We start from the raw sequence: 21134 nt of genomic DNA, 5'->3' as shown, positions 1-21134 counted from the left end.
GAAAAGCATTTGATTAGAATCAGAAGTCAAGGGCTCAGTTCCACTTCTGCTTTCTGGCTGCCATCTAGAGTGTATCACTTAGCTTCTGAGCTTCAGTTTCCAGTTTTATAAAATGAGGATAACAGCCCCTGTTACTTCATGGGGTTACTGCTAGAATCTGATACACTGAAGGGTGTGAAAGTGCTTTGCAATCTGCAGTGGGCTATGTTCGGTGTATCTAGGTACACACACTAACTGATGAGTAAGCAGGAAGCCCAGAGAGGTTAAGTGGTCTGCCCAAGGTCACACAGCTGAACCCAGAATCTCTGTTTCTGGAATGGCTAGAACCACCATCGTTCTTATCATCATCATGGCTAGATAATAAAAATGGGAAGCACTCTGAACTGAAGCCAGAGTAGCAGGTAATACACAAGCTTGCCCCTAAACTCTCCTCTTCAAGTAGTAGAAAGAGCCCTGGGGTCTTCTGCTGTAACAGGTTTGCACCCCCAGATGCTCCCATGTTTAGGGGCTCTGTTCTGTGTCTCAGTTCCTTTTTTTTTTGTACTATCAGCAAGCTACTAACATTCTTCAAGTGGTGTGAAAGAGAAATGAGATTCAAAGCCATAAAAACTGAGCCTTGTTTAACCCTCTGCCCTGGTGCAGGAATCACAGGAGCCTCCTATAGTGAGCTCATCCAGCTCATGGGTAGTTGTGGAAAGGGGACTGTCGAGAGTGTTGTGATGCTCAGCTTCTCCACTTTCCCAGGCAGAAGCAGGCCCCTAATGGTACTCAGACATCTGTTTCCAGTCACTTAATAGCCCTTGAGATGGTAAAAAGACTGCAACAGAGCTAAGTAGGCTGACACACTTTCATGCTGCCAGAACTCAGACTGGTGGAGACTCGCCTCGAGAAATTTAGATATTTGGCTTTTAGAAGGATAGTTTGTCTTCCTTTAAGAAGAGGAATGTGATTGTGGCTTCTCAAGACTCAAGTAGGTTTTAATTTTGGTTTGGTTGTAAGAAGTCTACTTTCTAGATCACTGAGAAGAGAAAGAGAAGAAAATGTGGTAGCAATTTTTTCCTGATATTTCAAGTGTATGTTTTCCTTTTGGTTGAATAGCAGACCTTTGTGTGTGTGTGTGTGTGTGTGTACATGCATGCATGTAATTCTGAAAGATTATATAAAAATATTTTAAGGGAGATTTAACTAAAGTTTTAAAAATATATTTAAAGCATTCTTATTTCAATAATAACTACTTTTAAGATTACACATTTTATTATGATTATATTAAAATCTTAGGGCCATTAGTCATCTTTTTCTCAAAACATTTTGGGGGAAGTTTTTTTGAGAATATAGCTTTTTCAGTAAAAAAAAACTAGTCACCTGAAAGTAAATTTCCTGAAAGTAAACCAGCTCAGTATGACCAGAGCAAGAGAAGAAACATACGGAAGACAGTGAGGGGCTGTGAGCGTCTGGTTTCAGGGCTTTAGAGTTTCCATCTTGCTTTGGAACGATGTGCTCCTCTAAACAGCCAGGGTCACGTGTGGCCTGACGTGTATTCTTTGCTTTTACATTTAACTTGTTGCTGTCACTTTATTGAAGATGCTCTTGAATTCACAAAACAGGCCTCAGTATAATCTCAGAACCCACTTTTCCAAAATTAAGCACCCCCCAGCTTCCCAAGACTTGTCCTGTGATGACTTTCTTGCTTTGACGTTTTTTTTTTAAGCCAGTAGTCGTGGTATTTCTCTGGACTCTCTCCCTGCCTTGCTAGCTGAAGGTCACATGACCCTGAGTGGGCGCTGTCTGGTCGTGGAGTTAATGGAGCAGGTCTGTCTAGCTGACAGACAATCGTGCTGGAGAACTGTGGTGAGATGCTTCTCTGGAGGGCTGGGTGTTTCACACAAATCATTCATTTTAGACCATGTGTGAAATCCTTTGACCTAGGGATCTATCTGGAAAAGGAAAAAATAATTGTACCTTTTTTATGAGTGCCAGCTACTGGGGTGTGAAGGACACTTTCTTCTCTTAGGCATTGGTGGAGCTTGGTGCACATACTTACAGGCTGGCAGCAGGCATGTCTGTGAGCGAGTTTGCTGGCTGCAAGGCTAAGCTTCCAGTAAGCCCTCCTGAGACTGTCATGTGTCTCTTCTCAACAGGAAAGCAGCTTCAGTTTCACTGTAGTTTTGATGTCAAAAGATGCCTAAATTCACATGCTTTTTTGTTCATCTACATCTTTTGGCATTTGGAGACCCCATTAGGGAGCAGCCTCATATTTAGTTGCATTTTAAACAACTTAATGATCAGATCAGATCAGTCGCTCAGTCGTGTCCGACTCTTTGCGACCCCATGAATCGCAGCATACCAGGCCTCCCTGTCCATCACCAACTCCCGGAGTTCACTCAGACTCACGTCCATCGAGTCAGTGATGCCATCCAGCCATCTCATCCTCTGTCGTGCCCTTCTCCTCCTGCCCCCAATCCCTCCCAGCATCAGAGTCTTTTCCAATGAGTCAACTCTTTGCATGAGGTGGCCAAAGTACTGGAGTTTCAGCTTTAGCATCATTCCTTCCAAAGAAATCCCAGGGCTCATCTCCTTCAGAATGGACTTAATGGTAAGGACTGGAAAATACTAACCAGGAAGAGCACATGTGAAGAAGAGAGAGAGAGTTCTCTTCCTGTCTCTGCCAACTGGCCACATCACAGATGACTCTTAGAATAGCAGCTTTCTCATCTGTCAAAAGAGGACAGAATCAGAGAGCTATTTTTTGTTTGTTTAACCAATAAGACTTTTTTTTAATTGAAGTTTAGTTGCTGTACAGTATTATATAACAGGTGTACAGTATAATGATTCATGATTTTTAAAGGTTATACTCCATGTATGGTTATTATAAAATACTGGCTGTATTCACCATGTTGTACGGAACGTCCTTGTAGCTTATTTTATACCTGGTAGTTTGTACCTCTAAATCCCCTACCTCTGTCTGGCCCCTACCTGCTTTCTTCTCCCCACCGATAACCACTAATTCTCTGTATTTGTGAGTCTGCATCTTTTTTCTTATGCTCACTAGTTGTGTTTTTTAGCAGAATCATAGAATGTTAGGGGTACAGAGGATGTATAATTTTGAACCTGAAACCTAACATTCTGTCCATGAAATGGCCCCAGTAAAAGGGTAAGTGATATAGAACTGTAAAGAAACAGTGGTATGACAGTGTAGAAACATCAGGCTCCAGTGTTGGAGGTCATTTAGAATTTAAATTTAGGCTACTTCTCTGAAGGAGCAAGTCTTTGATACTTGTTGGACTAATGTTTAAGTGCTGCGATTCCATTATATCTTTAAATATTCATGTAGGACTAATTCTAACCAAATACAGGCAATATTACAGGGCTACTTATGTGACGTTTTTTCTTGCTATAGATATTCCCATTAGGGAATGCAACACGTGGTGTGTATTACATGGAAAACATGCCCTGTTACTTACACTTGTGAACTGTTGTCTATTCTTTTTTTTTTTTTTTTAATTTAATTTTATTTTTTTAATTTTATTTTATTTTTAAACTTAACATAACTGTATTAGATTTGCCAAATATCAAAATGAATCCGCCACAGGTATACATGTGTTCCCCATCCTGAACCCTCCTCCCTCCTCCCTCCCCATTCCATCCCTCTGGGTCGTCCCAGTGCACCAGCCCCAAGCATCCAGTATCGTGCATCGAACCTGGACTGGCACCTCATTTCATGCATGATATTTTACATGTTTCAATGCCATTCTCCCAAATCTTCCCACCCTCTCCCTCTCCCACAGAGTCCATAAGACTGTTCTATACATCAGTGTCTCTTTTGCTGTCTCGTACACAGGGTTATTGTTACCATCTTTCTAAATTCCATATATATGCGTTAGTATACTGTATTGGTGTTTTTCTTTCTGGCTTACTTCACTCTGTATAATAGGCTCCAGTTTCATCCACCTCATTAGAACTGATTCAAATGTATTCTTTTTAATGGCTGAGTAATACTCCATTGTGTATATGTACCACAGCTTTCTTATCCATTCATCTGCTGATGGACATCTAGGTTGCTTCCATGTCCTGGCTATTATAAACAGTGCTGCGATGAACATTGGGGTACTCGTGTCTCTTTCCCTTCTGGTTTTCTCAGTGTGTATGCCCAGCAGTGGGATTGCTGGATCATAAGGCATGTCTATTTCCAGTTTTTTAAGGAATCTCCACACTGTTCTCCATAGTGGCTGTACTAGTTTGCATTCCCACCAACAGTGTAAGAGGGTTCCCTTTTCTCCACACCCTCTCCAGCATTTATTACTTGTAGACTTTTGGATCGCAGCCATTCTGACTGGTGTGAAATGGTACCTCATAGTGGTTTTGATTTGCATTTCTCTGATAATGAGTGATGTTGAGCATCTTTTCATGTGTTTGTTAGCCATCTGTATGTCTTCTTTGGAGAAATGTCTATTTAGTTCTTTGGCCCATTTTTTGATTGGGTCATTTATTTTTCTGGAGTTGAGCTGTAGGAGTTGCTTGTATATTCTCGAGATTAGTTGTTTGTCAGTTGCTTCATTTGCTATTATCTTCTCCCATTCTGAAGGCTGTCTTTTCACCTTGCTAATAGTTTCCTTTGATGTGCAGAAGCTTTTAAGGTTAATTAGGTCCCATTTGTTTATTTTTGCTTTTATTTCCAATATTCTGGGAGGTGGGTCATAGAGGATCCTGCTGTGATGTATGTCAGAGAGTGTTTTGCCTATGTTCTCCTCTAGGAGTTTTATAGTTTCTGGTCTTACGTTTAGATCTTTAATCCATTTTGAGTTTATTTTTGTGTTATTCTTTGGTTATGGTGTGCCAGCCTCAAGAATTATGCATCTGCAAGGATCTTTATTCTTACTTTTTATAACACCCAAAGTCTGAACTGTCATTCATGAAGAGAATGGCTGTCTGGATCTTTCTAATGTTGACAACAGGGAAAGAAAATTGTCAGAGCCCTGGAAAGAGGTTTTCTGTGCAGAGGCTGGTATACTCCTTGCACATACCCTTCTCCGTGGAAAGCAGTGACACCAGCGCTAAGGCTGCTCTTCCTGGGTCTGTTGCGTTTTCAGCACAGCTTTGCTCACCTCTGACCAGCCTGCTAAGCGTGGGACAGAGCCTGAGTGACCCTGGCCCTTCAAGCAGTAGCATGTATATGTGGCCTTTGGAAGGTGTCTTCTGGCCACAGAGCTTGTGCGGAAGCTAAAGAAGTGGAGTAAAAATCACCAGAATTACTCCTGGAACTTCTTGTACACTCTAAGTTACCATTAAGTGCTTCTTTTCAGAGTGTTCATAATGCTCAGTATTCAACTTCTTATAAATATTGTTTCCTATGAGTGGAGTCTTCCCCCAGGGGCCTGCTTCTCAGAGACGTACCTTTCTGTATACAGATGGGGGTGGTGGGGTGGTGGGTCGGGACCCGCCTCTGTGCCGTAGCCAGCGAGATTGGCCTGTCAGAGGTCCGCCTGGGCCCCGGGCTGGTAGAAGGATGCTTGCTGACACTGCTTTCTCCTCTTGACTTGGGGGATGCACGTCTTAAGGCTGGATTTTCATTCCAAGGTGGAGATTCCCCACCTTGTAAGAGACTTGACCCGCTTCACCCTGGTTTTGTTGGTGTGTTCATTTGATTTGAAAATACTGCCTCCTCCATCCTCCATATTGTTTTGAAATTTAAAATTTTAAAAACTAAAATGAATTAAAACATTGTATTGTGAACTCAGGACACTTCAGGTATTTAGAGGTCTCATGGATTGGTGTTTCTCAAAATGTTTCAAGGAACACTAGATCCTCAGGATATTCATGGTTATTAAGCAGAAAATAGATCCTGTGACCAAATGTTTGAGGAATGCCATGTGAAATAAAATGAAATAGGGTTGTTTCCTGTAGGACTTCTCAGAGCCTTAGAAGTTTAATATATGTTGTAAACTTTCTTGGATCAGATTTCATCGTTTCCTAAGTTTTTTCGACTACTACTAAGTCACTTCAGTCGTGTCCGACTCTGTGCGATCCCATAGACGGCAGCCCACCAGGCTCCCCCGTTCCTGGGATTCTCCAGGCAAGAACACTGGAGTGGGTTGCCATTTCCTTCTCCAATGCAGGAAAGTGAAAGTGAAGTCACTCAGTCGTGTCCAACTCTTAGCGACCCCATGAACTACAGCCTACCAGGCTCCTCCGTCCATGGGATTTTCCAGGCAAGAGTACTGGAGTGGGGTGCCATTGCCTTCTCCGAGTTTTTTCGACATCTTGAATTAAATCCTTATTCTAGAAACCATAGGACCAGCGTCCTAGGGAAACCCCTAAAGAAATCCTGAAAGAGGTCAGCAACCTCTTGAGAACTGGGGATTCTTTGCCTTTTTTTTTTTTTAATGTATTTATTTTTTAATTGAAGGATAATTGCTTTACAGAATTTTGTTGTTTTCTGTCAAACATCAACATGAATCAGCCATAGTTGTTTCTTTGCTCTTTTTCCCTCTTGATTCTTACTGGAGCTTTTTGTTCGACCCTGTCACATACCAAGCTTTTCTCAGCCAGAGTGGGTTCTGCTCTTGAATGAGCTATCTGCCTGGCCAAAGGGTCGGCTACATGTTGGTGGAGGTGCTCAAGGCTGTTCATTAGACAGGATTCATTCATAGAGTACCTGCAGTACTCCAGGCACAGTGGAGAGGGGAAGGTGAAGTAGGGTCTCCCCTCAAGGCACGTCCCTGGCTGGGGATGTGGGGCAGTGGTGTCGGTGACCATTGTCATGGAGGAAGACTGCTTTTCATGCGAGACTGGAGCGAAGGCCCCGTTGGGTAGTCGCAGCCTTGCATGTTTGGTTTTCTGGAACAGTCCTGCTTTCAGATGTCCTGTTCCGTTATCATATGGTCTATTTCACCTGTCTTTGGCTGGGGGATAAAAACATAGGCTCCATGCTGATCTGGCAGAGTTCAGACTAAATCCAGATCCTGGTTCCTGTTGAAAGCCCTGCAGGATACTTGCTTTTATGTTTGTTTTCTAGAATTGGTTCATCATCACAGTTGGATGTGAGCCAGCCACTCGCTCCAAGCTCACTGTCCCTAGGGCTCTGCTCTGAAGAGACCTGCAGATTTAAAAAGCCTTCCCTGCAGCCCATCCCACGTTAAATAGTGTCTGTGTGGTACAACAGAGAACCTATGAATCCGTAGCAGAAGGCTGTCATTTTCATGGCTATGTGTCATTGAGTCAAGTCACTCCATTTCTCTGAGTCTGTTTGCTTGTCTGTGAAATGGGGCTAAAATGGAAACCCACTCCACAGACACTCTTGAAAAGACCTAATATCCTTCGGCAACATTTTTAAAAGTTACTTGATGTTTATTGTTACTTAAAATGGCTCCAGAGGTTAATGCAAAATTAAGGAAACTCCCAAGCCAGTCTTAACACTGTTGGCACAAAGAGCAGTTACTTTCCTCAGCAAACTAGAATCGATCAGGTTTCTTTTCATTAAAAAGGTACAGCAGTTTGCTGTTGTATGAAACCTTTGATGTCCCCTTGAAGTCCTACTTGCCAATTTAGGGGTCCATGACAAAGGCTATTTTTTTCACTAGGAAGGACCTCCTGCCACAGGTAGATTAGGGAAGTTTTGTACATGGTACCCAAAGTGTTCCATTAGCATCTTTAAAGGACTGAGAAATCCTAGCTGTCTGGCTTCTGCTTTCTTTCCTTAGGGGGCCTGTCATACCTACTCTGTGCTGAGGGAGAGCCTCACCCTCCCGTTCCCCGCTTCCTCGGAGTGGAGCCCCTTCCTGTCAGGTGGGAGCCTGGAAATCTGACCTTCCACCTCCATGCCGGGCCACCTCAGCCACATAGAGAAATGAAGAGCTGGTCCAGCTCTCCTAGGACTTCTTGGAAGCAGAAAGATCACCACATAATAAATGGCACGATGCTGTCAGGGGCCTGGCCGTGGACCCCACCTTCCCAAGAGCTAGGGATTTACCCCCATTCTGGCTAACGTGACCCATTTTGGGGTTCAGGAAATATGGTCAGATGTGTCATTAAGATCTCCCAAATCTAAGGTCAGTGAAAACCCAGAGAAATCAGGCTGTTCTCTTCCAGGAGCTTTCCTCCCAGAGAAGCAGGACCAAGCCCAGAGCCGAAGCACTCCGCTGGGAGGTTTGCTGCCACGAGGCTGCAGGTGTTTTGTTCTCTTCCCAGTAACAGATGTGAACCCTACTCTAATTCTAGATTTCTGATTTTTTTAAACAACCTCTTTCTTGCTAAAATCTATGATATTCATTTATTAAAGGACGAGAAATACTTAGTCATGAAGCCCACAGAGCATAATTCCAGTGTTTCTAAGGATAAAACTTTGAACTGCAAAGTCCTGGTTTGATTCACAGTCTGTTCTCTCTCTGTGTCCATCTCCTTCCCTCCCCTTCCCTCTTTTCCTCTCCCCTCTTTTCCGCTCCCCTTTCGTCTCTCCTCTTCGTTCTCTCTGATGAAACTAGCCTGGACCATGACATTTTTTAAGTATTCATGTCTGTGTAGAGTGTTCAGTTTGACTCCTTAATGGAAATTAATGACCACGAAGAGGCCAGAAGTTCTGAGGTTGAACTTTTAATTTCCACTGGGCCTCTACTTACGTACATGCCACTGTAATTAATTGTAACTTCCATTAGTCAATTGTATGTTCAGAAATGATTGGAAAGCAGTGGAGTCCAGTAATCAGAAAACGTGGTGTGACTGACAGATCTGTTAGGAGGTGTCCCCTAGGTGGTGGTGGCCCTGTGGCCAGAATGCACTCCCGCTGGCCCTGGTCATCTCAGGCTGTCCTGCTGCCTGGGGTGGGGCACCAAGGTGGGCAGCTCCCGGCACGCACCACTGCAGTGCTGGTCAGGGGAGAGGAGGACCACCCAGGCGGCCCACTTTGTGGATCCGCCTGACTCCTGGATCTGTCCTCCCACCAGACGGGCGCCCTCAGGACGGATGGGCCTTTGCCTCTTGTCCATCTTGGAGCCACCCTGGAGACCCTCCTTTGGGTTCCTCCTTCACTTCCTTCCTCTGCTGAACTGACGTGGGTGCTGCTTCTTGGCCTCCATCTGTGTTACCTGCATGTCCTCTTCATGTCTTATAGGTGAATGAGGGGTTTGGACTATTTGTGGAACTTAAATAGCTGATTTTGTGTGGTCAGTTTCAGAGTCACTTTTGGAAAATTTTAGATTGTCTGCAAAATCCTGCATAGCTAAAGCAGGGAAAGAAGCCTTTGGAGACCCTACTGTTTGGTGCTCGGTGACCGAACCCTTAGCTGGGCTGGAGCATTGCAGCTACTCTTGCCTCCGGCCCCAAGGGAGATGCGGCATCCCAGCCCAGCAGGATAGCTGCACGCTGCCACTTGTCCCCCCACCCGCTCTGGCCAGTGAATGCGGTGAGGAGTCACACAGGATGGGCCCACGCCCAGCAAACATAAACAGTGTGATGTTCAGGTCATGGTTTATGGGTCTAAGATTTCCTCCTGGACTGCAGTTTCCTTTTGTTTCTAAATGGTGAATCTCTTTAGCTGTGACAGCAATTTGAGAGCTCGAGTAGCATGACTCTTAATTCAGGGAGCTGGACTTAAGAGTGGATGTAGTAGGATGGGAGAAGATAAATTCTTTATTAAATGCTTACTATTTAAAATTTTATTATTATAAAAATTATTTGGATGTTAAAACTGCGCCTTGTATTGACCCTTAGGAAGTTTCATCTTGCAAGAAATGTGAGTTTTAGAAACTTAATCTAAGGTTCTAGGTCTTGTCCCACAAGCAGTAGGTTCTGCTTGGATTCAGCAGAGATTAACTTTTAGCAGGTGTAGGTTTGAAATGCTTCATGGAAGCTGTAAGGCTTAAAAGAGCGGTAAGTGTTTGAACTGGCAGAGGGAACAGAGGGCTGTTTCAGGAGGACGTTCGTTCACTTATTCAGCCAGGAATTATTGTGCGCCTCTCCTCTGTTTCAGCTTTGCAGGCTGCTTGGGACATCAAGAAAATGTGTCCCTGCTGGAATGTACACTTCTCGTGGGTGAATACCACGTCTAAGACAGTGCTCTTGAGATAATGAGATGGTCCGTAAGTGGTTTGATTTGAAGGCTTTGCTCTGCTCTCGGTATACTGGGAATTCAATATGTGTGAAAAAGTAACCATTCTGGGCACTATATGATGCGGTGCCAGGTGTGGCTTAGGAGTTAAGCAGAGGACAGCCTGGGGCGGGTGGGGCTGGAGGCTCCGTCTGGATGTTTGGATCGGGAGAGCAGGCCAGGCAAGGCACTGACCCTGGCCCATCGGATCAGGTGGCAAAGCTGGAATGAGGTCAGCAGAGCCAAACCCCCCAGGTCTCTGCCAGCTACAGCTTTGGAGTATTATATGGGCTGCCCTTCCTGGAAACCCGATTTTCCTTTAGGGAGGCTCCTCAACTGAGTATAGATTTGGCCAGAATTTCCATACCTGTTTTCTTTCCCCTCATAAACTATTCAGTGTCTAAAATGGCAAGTTGATAGCATTTGCCAAACGGTTTTTATAGCGCTGCACCTCCTATAATTCCCCTTCTCAGGCAGCTGTGGAGGGTGGTTCTCTTCAGCCAACCTCACAGGCAGAGGGCTGCATTTTAATCAGCCATGCCTCTGCAGTCCCTGAACACCACGTTGGTTTTCATGCACTGCCCTCTTCCAACCCAGAAGAGACTAAGATATTACCAAATTAAGCCAGAGTGCTGTGCTTCAGCACCATTAGGTGTCTTCTTGAGCTGCTTCATAGTTGGGCCTTAAAGATGAGCTCCACAGGACTTGCTGACATTTCTACTCTCCAACATCGGACATGGCCACCTTACCAAGCCCTGCTGTTTCTCCTGGGGTGATACCATCGGAAGCCTTGGATGCTGTCAGATGGTTGTGGCCTGTGATAGATTGGGTGTCCCTCAGACCCTCCTTGGGGGGAAGCAGAGTGGTGGCCAGCAGGTGTTTCTTTGCTCTCAGATAGAAGCATTCATCTGAGAAGGCAATGGCACCCAACTCCAGTACTCTTGCCTGGAAAATCCCATGGATGGAGGAGCCTGGTAGGCTGCAGTCCATGGGGTCGCTAAGAGTTGGACACAACTGAGCAACTTTGCTTTCACTTTTCACTTTCATGCATTGAAGAAGGAAATGGCAACCCACTCCAGTGTTCTTGCCTGGAGAATCCCAGGGACGGGGGAGCCTGGTGGCTGCCGTCTATGGGGTCACACAGAGTCGGACATGACTGAAGTGACTTAGCATAGCATAGCATAGAAGTATTCATTCTCTGAAACCCACACCTGTTTGCTGAAATCCACCTGAAGTTTCCCTGTCATTGAGCAAACATGGATTCATTTCTTTTCCATCCTAAATGTTCTACATGTAGTCCCCCACTCGCCCCAGGGGTTGCAAGTTTGGCTTAAATTATCTTTATGTTTAAAGAGTAAATAAAGTGGTATTTCACTATAATTTTGTGTTTCAGGCAGACTTTCCGCCAAGCATCTTTTAGTTTTGGCTAGGAAAGCGTGGCTAACCTGCGTGGATTTGCAGATGGGAGAGTTTTGTCCCTGTGGTTCTTTTTCCTTCCCTGTCATATTTGGAATTGGGGCCCTGTTCCTCTCCTTTCTGCCAGGAAGATAAAAACACTGCTGAGAAATCCGGATTTGTCACAGTGGAGTTAGTTGTGGGAGGACAGCAGCAGGAACAGTTTATGTTTTATTCCCAGATTAAAGTTGATGGGGGTTATGTTTTGTGTACAGTTTTTTGGAGGCGTGGCCCTTTCTTAGAACATCATGTGATTAGTGGTGATAATTAGTTAGAAACTTGTCTTCCCTACAGATGCCAAGGTTATAGAGGGACTTACTCTCCCCAGAGACCAGATGACAGCATCCACAGATATTTTTAGAAGGGGCCTCATCATTTGGTTTCCCTATTTCATTTTCTTTGCATCAACAGCCTGATTTCAAACTTAGTCTTGGGCAGAGAGGGAGAGGGCGGAGCTTTTCTCCCTGTTAATGAAAGTCCTGGATGGGACAGGACAGCGTCTTCCTATTTACTGTTAGTTGGCCCACTGCCTAGAAACTGCAAAGTGACGGCTGTAATCCCCTTCAGCTGTAGGCTTCCTTTTCCTTCCTGAAGTTTTGTTTAATCTGATGTGGTTTTAGACTCATAAGGCCATCCACATACACACGTAAACCTCATAGTTAACTGAAGCATCTCACTTTAAAGAATGTAAGACTAGTAAGAGCACCATTCAAACGCAGGGAATTTGTGTCCAAACCAAGTATCGTTAAATCCGGTTATTTACTGTGCTCCTTTCATTTTTCCAGTCAGTCATTTTTCCAGATGGTGTCAGATAAACATGTGTAAACATCGAGCCACCAGAGAGAGATTTAAAAATCTTAAGGCGGGGGGGGCCTTAGAGGGGCTGCTTCCCTTGTGATGAATTGTAATTGTAAGGTCTTCTTGGTGAATACTGATCCTGGCGTTCCTCTTAGAAGGGTGATTGCGTTTCCTTTCTGTGTTCACAGTATTTTACAAACTGTTTGCCTTCTACCACAGAGGAACAAGTTGCCTTTCCATCCTGTGGAGTCAGGGTTTCTCTGTTCAGTTTGTCCTCTGTGAGGGCCGCCTCTCAGCCTGGGCCTGGCCTCTGCCAGTTGAACTTCCAGGCTCAGGCTGTTTGCTCTGCGACCTCAGGGGCGTGCCAGGACAGAGTGCCACGAGGGGCCCCAGGCCCATTCTGCAAAGAAGGAAAGCAGGCAGGTCGATGCCCTCTTTTGCTTTGAACGATGCCACGTTACAGGCTTATAGGTGCCTCCCGCCTTCTTCCCTCCTGTGTTGACCCGGTGCCAGCATCAGAGCGAGTTGCGGGCTCTGCCGCTGTACTTGGGGAATGAAGTGTGTCAACTCCCCAGCATGCACTGGTGTCTGTGGCCGAGTAATTAACACCAGAGGGAACGGGGGATGGGGTTTGGGCTAGGAAATACTTCACAGCTCCTCTCTTGGCACTTGCAGTAAGTCAGGGTCCAGACTTGGGGACCAGAGTCTCCTGATGACTGACTGCATAGTGATCTTAGATGGTGGTTTGTTAAGTGTTATTGTGAAGGGAAGGACGAAATCCCCTTAAAGAACCATATCCGCACCCTGTCTGTTCAGGCCTCAGGGGTCCCAGGTGGAGCCGCTAGAACAGCACCGGTTCCAGCAGGCTAAATGCCTCACGGGTGCTGATACCCTCAGACCTTTCCTCCCTTTGAAGTCAGCAAGCTGTTATTTTATAGTCCAGGATAATATTATCTAGAATCCTTACAGAGCAGAGAATATCTCCAAAAAGGCCATCAGCCAGGGAAACAATACTTGGGGAAGGGGTGGAAAGAAGGGGCCTTTTCCTGCTTTATCATCTCTGCCTCTCATAAACAACAAGCTCTTCTTTCTGGAGCTGTAGCAAGTGTAGCTATGACCGTGCGTGTGTAATGTCACAAATACTAAGCCCTGCTGTCTTTCTGAGGGGTAGTGAAAAGGAAGATTGCCAAGCAGTCCAGTCAAGAGAGAGAAGCAGATGTAAATAACGTATGTGTATGAGTAAGAGAAGGGGGAGCTTATTGATGCATTTTCATTACTTGTTCACCGTATCTGGTGAGACAATCCAGAGTTCATGTTACTTCCCTCCCACCTTTCTATCCATTTCTTGGCCTAGAGCCTTTTTTTTTTTTTTAAACCATGACAGCTGACACTGTCTCTGTAAACAAGTGGTCTTGAGGCCTGTCACATCAGTTCATTTAGCTACATCTCTTGAGTGCGTGGATAAATATATATGTGTGTGTCTGTATAATAAGCTTATTTTTAAATTCTCTAACTTTTCCTGGCTTGGTGGTCATATGATGTCTGATAAGACTTGCGTAAATTCGGATGCTTTGAGAGGACTTAACGATTTGAAGATTTCTTAGAGGCATAATAATAATGCCAACAGTAATGTTGTTATTCATTGTTAAAAGGGTATTCTTTGGGAGGTTTTTTTGAGCCATTTGTGCGTGATATAATTTTATTTCCTCTGTAGATTTTTAATATATAAAGCAAAGTCTACTTAGGCAAGACAAAGTCTACTTCCCAAGACAGTCTACTTAGAGATTACTTGTTTTTTTGGTGAGGGAAGTCAAGATTACCCCTGGCCATCTGTGCAGACTGATGAAGCATTTGTGGAAAGTGGCCATTTCCTCCTCTGGTGTTGGGCTATCAATGGAAAGGGTGGTAAGCGAGGTTATTTAGTCCACAGAGCCGGCGGGGGAGAACTAGAGAAGCACAACTGGTCTGTTTGGGGTGACCAGCTTCTCTGGTTTATAGCATGAAAGTCCTATGTCCCAGGAAGCCCTCAGTCCAAAAATCTGGAGTAAAACCCCATCCACAGCCCGGCCCTCCCTAACTTGGAAGGGCCCGCTGAGACACCGCAGGTTTACCTGGCTTCATTAACCTCCCCAGGTGAATGGTCCCATTTCCTCTAGACATTTGAACTTGAGAGCATTTTGTTATCAAGCACAGGAGTAAGGTAAGTAATCTTCAGGCTTTGTCCTTAGGTTTTCAGACCTTTGAATCCAGTGCAGCAAAACAGCCTGACTTGGAGCACCCCAGCCCAGCGGTGGGTGAGGAGACCGGGGAGGCTCAGGATGTGTGACCCAGAGGGTCTGCTGCTGCTGTTTGAATGTCCTTAACCGTCTCTGGTTTTCTTCTCTCCTCCTGTAGACCCTCAAACTGACGCAAGACCAACCGAGAAAACCCTTTGCCAAATCTGCTCTCAGCAAGTGGACAGTGATACCGTTTACAGCTTAACACCTTTGTGAGCCCGCGCGTTTCCCACCCCAGCAGAGACTGTTATCGGCCCCTTCCCCCGGGTGAAGCACTACCCTCGCACAGAACTCTCTCTATTAAGTATGCAAAACCTTCCTTGTACGGGGTGACAGCCACCTGCCAGCGAAGGACAGCACCTGCCAGCACCGCCCACCCCGTTCAGAGCACACCGTCAGCCCGCGGGCCATCCTGTGGTGTTTTAATAGCGCGATGGTTTATGGGATGTGTTAAGCGTTGTTTTTGCGTTCGTTTTCCTTTGACTTTCAGTTTCTCACATGCATTGACTTGGAGTCTTTTTATGTTAAAGTGTAAACCATCCTTCCCCTGGCACATTTACAAACAGAAAATGTACCAGCTACTGCTGGCTTTGGGTGTCACAAACGTCCAAGCCTGTAGAATTCCCCAAACTAACACGTTACGTAAACTAGAGGAGGTTTTTCTGTCTTCTTTACTTTGGTAAAAAACTATTCTTTTCTTAAAAAAAAACAACTCGACAGTGGCACAAGTGTTTGCTGTGCACAGCGGCCCAGGACAGAGCCCTGCATCTGCAAACTGAAGGGTGCCCATCATCTGCCCCCGAGTGCTGGTCCTGAGTCAGGGCGGTCGGGGGACAGTACCCTGGCCCTGGCCTGCAGTTGCCAGATGGATCTGGCCTGTGGTCTCCCGTCAGTGTCCTCAGCTCACGCAGTCACAGTGATCATACGCTGGTTAGAAATTAGGATCTCTTCAGGAAGAAATCTGCTCAGCTCTTCACTCATTGCCAAAGGCCACTAATGGATTTAGTTTTAAGGAGAAAAGAAAAGGAAAAAAAAACGTAGTCTTGTTTTGCTTTGCAGAAGTGAACTTACAGGTAAACATTAAGCCTGCAGTGAGAAATGTGTGGAAAGTACAAACCCGAGTCACTCTTTTTTCTAAATGCACACCCTTGATTACTTTTAGCCTTGCTCTGTATAATCTGATCTAGTAGACGTGTATGAATGAGAGGCAATAGCATACAAACTGATTCTTTTTTTTAATATAAATAAGCTTAGGTTGTAATTATACAAGTGACTCAATGGAAGTACAAGATAGGGCTGTTTTGACCTCCCTCCTCCCACTTTTCCTGCTTGTATGGATTTCATTTTTTTCTTTTCAAAAAGTTATGGTGCTGTATAGGTGCTTTCTGTTTAACCCAGAAAGTGTGATTATATTAGTTGCCCTCTTTGGTAGACAGAGTAGTTGGAAACACCTTTGGTACATATGAAACTGGGACAATGACGCTCTGATTGGCACGGCATATGCATACTTCTCCAAAAAGATATATGAAGACTCTTTTCTTTGCATACAAAGCATTAGGCATACAAATGTATAAATATATTTTATCATGTACAGTTACAAAAATGAAACATTCTGCATGGATGTTAGGAATCCAGGCTCGTAGTTCAGCCCAGACCTCCCTGCATGAGTTCTCGCAGACGCTTGCACCATGCAGTGGGCGCTGACTCCCCCACCAACTCAGACATGCCACCCGACCACCTGCACCCGCCACCAGCCACCAGGGGCCCCCTTTGCGCATCTTTGCTTCCTGATTCCTCTGGGGGTGACGGTGGTGGTGATAACAGCTCCTAGCATAATGAAAGTTCCATTTGGTGTTGTCCCTTGTCTCTCCCGCCTCGCTTAGGTTGTCATGTTTGAGTGATGGCCCCATTGATTTCATCCTGCCTTTTACTGAATCTGTAAATTGTTGTGCAGTTTGTGGTTATAGTAGACCTGTAGCCTATTGCCTTTTCTAAACTGCTCCAAGTTTATAATCTTCATTTTGAAAGTATGTATAATTTTTGAAAATATGTATTCTATTCACGCAATCTGCTTCTCAGTGAGACAGACTTTTGCTTACCATATTCCTCTGTAGTAAGGCTAGCCCCCTCCTCGAGTCTTTGGTAGTCTGCTGTTCATGAGGACTGTCCGTTGTCCATGAGAGGGGGCTGCTCTCTGGGTTCCTAAGTGATACTGCCCTTGGTGGAGAGACACAGTTTGGTCAGGGACAGGGGAGGGACCGGGGGTTATCGGATTCAGGAGAGAATCCGAAGTGCTTCCAACACAAGGGCCCTGAGACTTTCTCTCCTGAACTCAGAGAAACAAGAAAACTAACAAAATAGCTGTTTGCTTTTGCAGTTTTCTAGACCATGGAAACTACTTTGGGAGTAGAAAGGCAACCCTCAAATGTGTTTCAACTTTAAAATGTTGAATTCCTTTCAGACCTGTGGCATCTCATTTATTCCCCCCGCCCCAATGTTTGTTAGATTTCAGGCAGAATGTCTTACAAAATGTCCTAGAACCAGATTATAATTTAATTGAAAACAGCTGAGGGAGGGACGGAGAGGGGGTGTGAGAGCAAGACAGCCATGGAACAGATCAGGAAAATGGAGAGGGAGGGGGGCTTTGAATCATTTCTTTACTTTTTCTTTTTTAAAAAGTAACCCAGCATCTACATGTAGAGTATCATGGACAGCTGAGATCAGGGCAAAGTCAGGTGCCAGCATCAGTGCTAGAAAGGGTCGGGCAAGAATGGAATAGTTAGGCCTGTCCAGGATCACACAGCCTCGCTCTCACCCTTGGCCACTCACCTGGAGGCCAGGATCCCTTAGACTAACCAGGTCCTGCCGCAGTCAGACAAGGCAGGGCAGAGGTGCCATCTTCTGTTAAGACCCCGCTTTCAGGAAGGGCCACCAGTGGCCACCATCTGAAGTTCTGAGTCTCACGGGTCCTCCCAGGAAGTTTTCTGACCTGGAGCGTCTCAGTGGAATACTCAGTAGCCTCCGGGGGTCTGGCAGTCATGTTTGCTTCCTGATGCAAACTCTCAGAGTCTACCCTCAGCCTTTCATTAAGCTGCTCTAGGGAGCCTTCCACTTCTTGATGGGAAATTTAGAAAGAAGAGTAACAATGTTGAAAACATGACCTGAACTCTGGGGTTCTGTTGTTATCTTCAGGGTTCCAGAACTAGAAACCTTTTACCAAAGTTAGAGCTTTATCACAAGCCTTCCCTGTCTTGGCATGAGGCCGCCAGACTCAAGAGTATCCTATTAACTGTGAATGAATCTGAGGTCAGTTCCCTTTATTGCAGAAACACATTCTTTTAAGATTTCAGAAGCTCGTCTTTGCTGTTAACAGGCGGGGTGTGCACACACGTGTACTGGTGGACTGGGGAGGAGGGGGGCAGGCTTTGGTGTTGGGTCTCAGCCCTGTGTGTGTCACTTCCCCACTCTGAGAAGACCTCATGGCCCACTACTCAGGACAGGTATGCCAGTCTCAGGGTGTCATTTCAGGCAGCTTCTGAACCTGTTAAAGATGGAAGGGAGTCTATCTCATGAACCCCAACTTAAAGAATAAGGACTATTATATCTCTTTGAAAGCCCATGTTTTTGTGCGCTGATGCCAAGGGCTGGTGAAGGAAAATAAGTTACCTTTTCTCTCTCAAAGCAGAAACAAAATCCTGACAGGTCCGAACTGTGATTTCCTCTTTCTTGGTGTATTTGGGAAACGTTGATTATGTATAACATTTTTTTTTTTTTAATTAAGAAAAGCAAAAATTTTTTGTAGAAATTCAGTCGCTGGCAAAGAGGTACAAACAGCCAGCCTCTCCTGGAGACCAGGGGTGGCAGGGTGCAGCAAGGGGAGAGAGCAGTCCTTGTGAAATCCCGTCTGTCAGAGCCCAGGGACTGAGAAGAGTGCAGCTGGCCCCGAGTACACACGGGCTCCACATCCTCAGAGTCAGCCAGCCGCGGGTCCGGAGGGCCAGTTGTACTATGCCTTTTTATATAAGGGACTTGGGCATTCGCGGATGTAGGCGGGGGGATGGAGTCCTGCAACCAGTCCCCCACGGATACCGGGGGTGACTGTGTATTATATTTGACCTAGATCTTTAGTGGGTAACATTTTATGCAGTTTGAATGAATAAAAATATTTTCCTTTTGTTTAGTTTTATTTGTATGTATTTTACTTTGATGAATGATTGGTTCCGAGGCCTCTGCCACACTCCAGAAATATTTGTGCGGCTGCTTTTAAAAAAAAAAGCTGTGTGTCTGGTCACTTATTTCTCTAAAATTATCTCATTGCCTGGCAATCAATCTTCTCTCAATATACTTGTCCTAGCACATTATGTACACAGGAAATGTAAACAGATGTGAAGGAGGACCAGAAAAAAAAATAGTTGATAATAAAGAAAAATGTATGTTTTGGCTTCACATGTTTAACTTTTTTTTTTTTTTTTTTCAAGAAAAAAAGTTGCATGAATGGAAAAAAAATCTGTATACAGTATCTGTAAAACTGTCTTATCTGTTTCAATTTCTTGCTCATACCCCATGCAAACTAGAACTCAGTGTGGTGCATGGCCGTATTCAAACTCCTAAGAGTCATGCAGTTGATCCTTTGGTTTGAAGCACCTCATCCTTTCTTTCAAAGCGAACACTATCATATTGCATTCTTACTGAGGATTTTGTCTGTCCATATGTTACCATGAAATATCTCTACCACCTTTTGTCTCAAGAATCAAAACCAGTTTGATTTGGGAATCTTCTTTCCAAGTGAAATAGAGATGCAGTACTTAACTTTCCTTGGTGTTTGTAGATATTGCCTTGTGTATTCCATTTAAAACCGTAATCTAGTTTGTAAAAGCGATGGTGACGCATGTAAATAAAGCATCAATGACACTCTACCTTACTCCAAGAGATTGTTTGTTCTCCCTCGCCGTCTCTTTAACCTGAGAAGTGAAATAGCTGGGTTTATCTCATGGTCTCCCTGTGGGAGAGGCCCAGAGCAAAGAGACTGTCCTGAGATCTCTAAACTAAATGAATCCTGTGGACTTTTTCTCTGACCCACTTTGACCTCCATAGGCGACCAGACACTTTGATAAAGCAGATTTATGGCATTGTGCATGGTCATGGAGAGCCACTTTCAGCCTGCCGAGTCAGTTCACCTGGGGGAGCTTCTGTGCAGGTAGTGGGATTTGGACTCTGTGCCTCCTCCATGGGTATCAGAGGTTTTGACCCTATGGGGTCATGCTCTCAGGAGTCCAGCAGATGAACACTGGTCGCCGGTCATCACTGTGGCCTCCTACACAGCAAACAGCATTTAGGCTGCTGGTGGCCATAGCATAAATACTTCCTCAGGGCTAAGTTCAGGGGAACTCCACCTACTGTAAAACTATTCTCAGTAGCCCATGTTGTGGTTTTTCCTATTAATAAACATCATAAAAATCATTCAGCTTTTGGGTTCAAAGTCCTAAGCAACTTGATGGACTCCATTCAGGTCAAGTAGGTAAGAAAGATTTTAAAGTTTGCCTTTGGGATAAATTCTGTGTTGGTGGAGAGACATGCTTCTGTAAGTCTGTCCTTACCATTTTTAAAATTTCCTGTAAAGGTAAAAACCTCACCATCTTCTAGGACCAAAGCCAACTAAAAGATATTTCATTTGAGACTGCTTTCCAGTTTTGATCCTGTCTCTCAAAAGATTAAAGATGGAAATCCAAAACCAGCTATCACAAGGTTCTCAGAGTTCCCCCAAGCCAAGTAAAAATTCAACTAAAATTAACTGAAGTTAAATGAACAACACTAAGTCAATGTCAGGCGTGCCAGGGGGCCAGACTGATGGACATCAAGACAACCAGGACCTGGGCCTTGGCTTCTGTGAGTTTATATTCCAAGGTATCATCTGTCTGCTCCCCTGTGAGAAATAAAGAGCTCACTTTCACCAGCTCTCCTTGCTTTTAGCTTCTTGTTTAGAAAAGGAAGAATTTGTAATGGTTAATCTCACTAACGATTTACAGATTTGATCTCAAAATGTTTGAGGAGTGAGGGCAAACTTCTAATCCCACACACGTGACATGCATCAGCCAAGCCACTCACGTCACAGCTGGAACACAGGTCAGAGGTGGAGGAAGGTAGAGTTCATAGCCAGGACTTACCTGCCCGACGTTCCCTGACCTTGGCCCTCGGCCTTCGGCTACTCCCCTGGGACTTGGGAAAAAAGGAGATGGCTGTGGTGCCCTGGGTGCCTCTCAGCTCAGCTCGTGGCGGGCATGCTCAGGGGAGTGTGCTTGAAGAACGGAGGTGGAGAGAGGATCATCTGGAAGGGGACCTCTCCTCCCTCTGCTTCCATCGCCAGCAAGGAGACAGTTGGGTGCTGGGCACCAAGGAGAAGACATCTTTGGAGCTGGAAGAAGAGGGGTCCTTCCGCTTGAATTTTCTTCATTCAAACATTAAAAGAGGAAGAGTCTCAGCAATATATAAGACCTGAAGAACGTTCGATTGTGTCTGTGTGTGTCTGT

The 21134-nt window shown here is 45.0% G+C and overlaps 1 protein-coding gene across 10 annotated transcripts in view; it reads left to right on the top strand.

Moving 5' to 3' along the window:
* FOXO3 (forkhead box O3) overlaps positions 1-19523 on the top strand; it is a 119859-nt gene extending 100336 nt beyond the window's left edge. For all 10 annotated transcript variants that reach the window (XM_055535258.1, XM_055535267.1, XM_055535257.1 and 7 more), the window contains one exon: positions 14726-19523. Coding sequence is in view for 1 of the 10 variants with exons in the window: in XM_055535267.1 (XP_055391242.1) it covers positions 14726-14812 (87 nt within the window). In the remaining 9 variants the exon portion in view is untranslated. The remainder of the gene's footprint in view (positions 1-14725) is intronic.
* Positions 19524-21134: the final 1611 nt, after the last annotated feature.

This window comes from Bubalus kerabau, chromosome 9, assembly GCF_029407905.1.
Source record: "Bubalus kerabau isolate K-KA32 ecotype Philippines breed swamp buffalo chromosome 9, PCC_UOA_SB_1v2, whole genome shotgun sequence".
Taxonomy (NCBI): Eukaryota; Metazoa; Chordata; class Mammalia; order Artiodactyla; family Bovidae; genus Bubalus; species Bubalus kerabau.
This window is presented reverse-complemented; position numbering and strand designations above follow the sequence as displayed.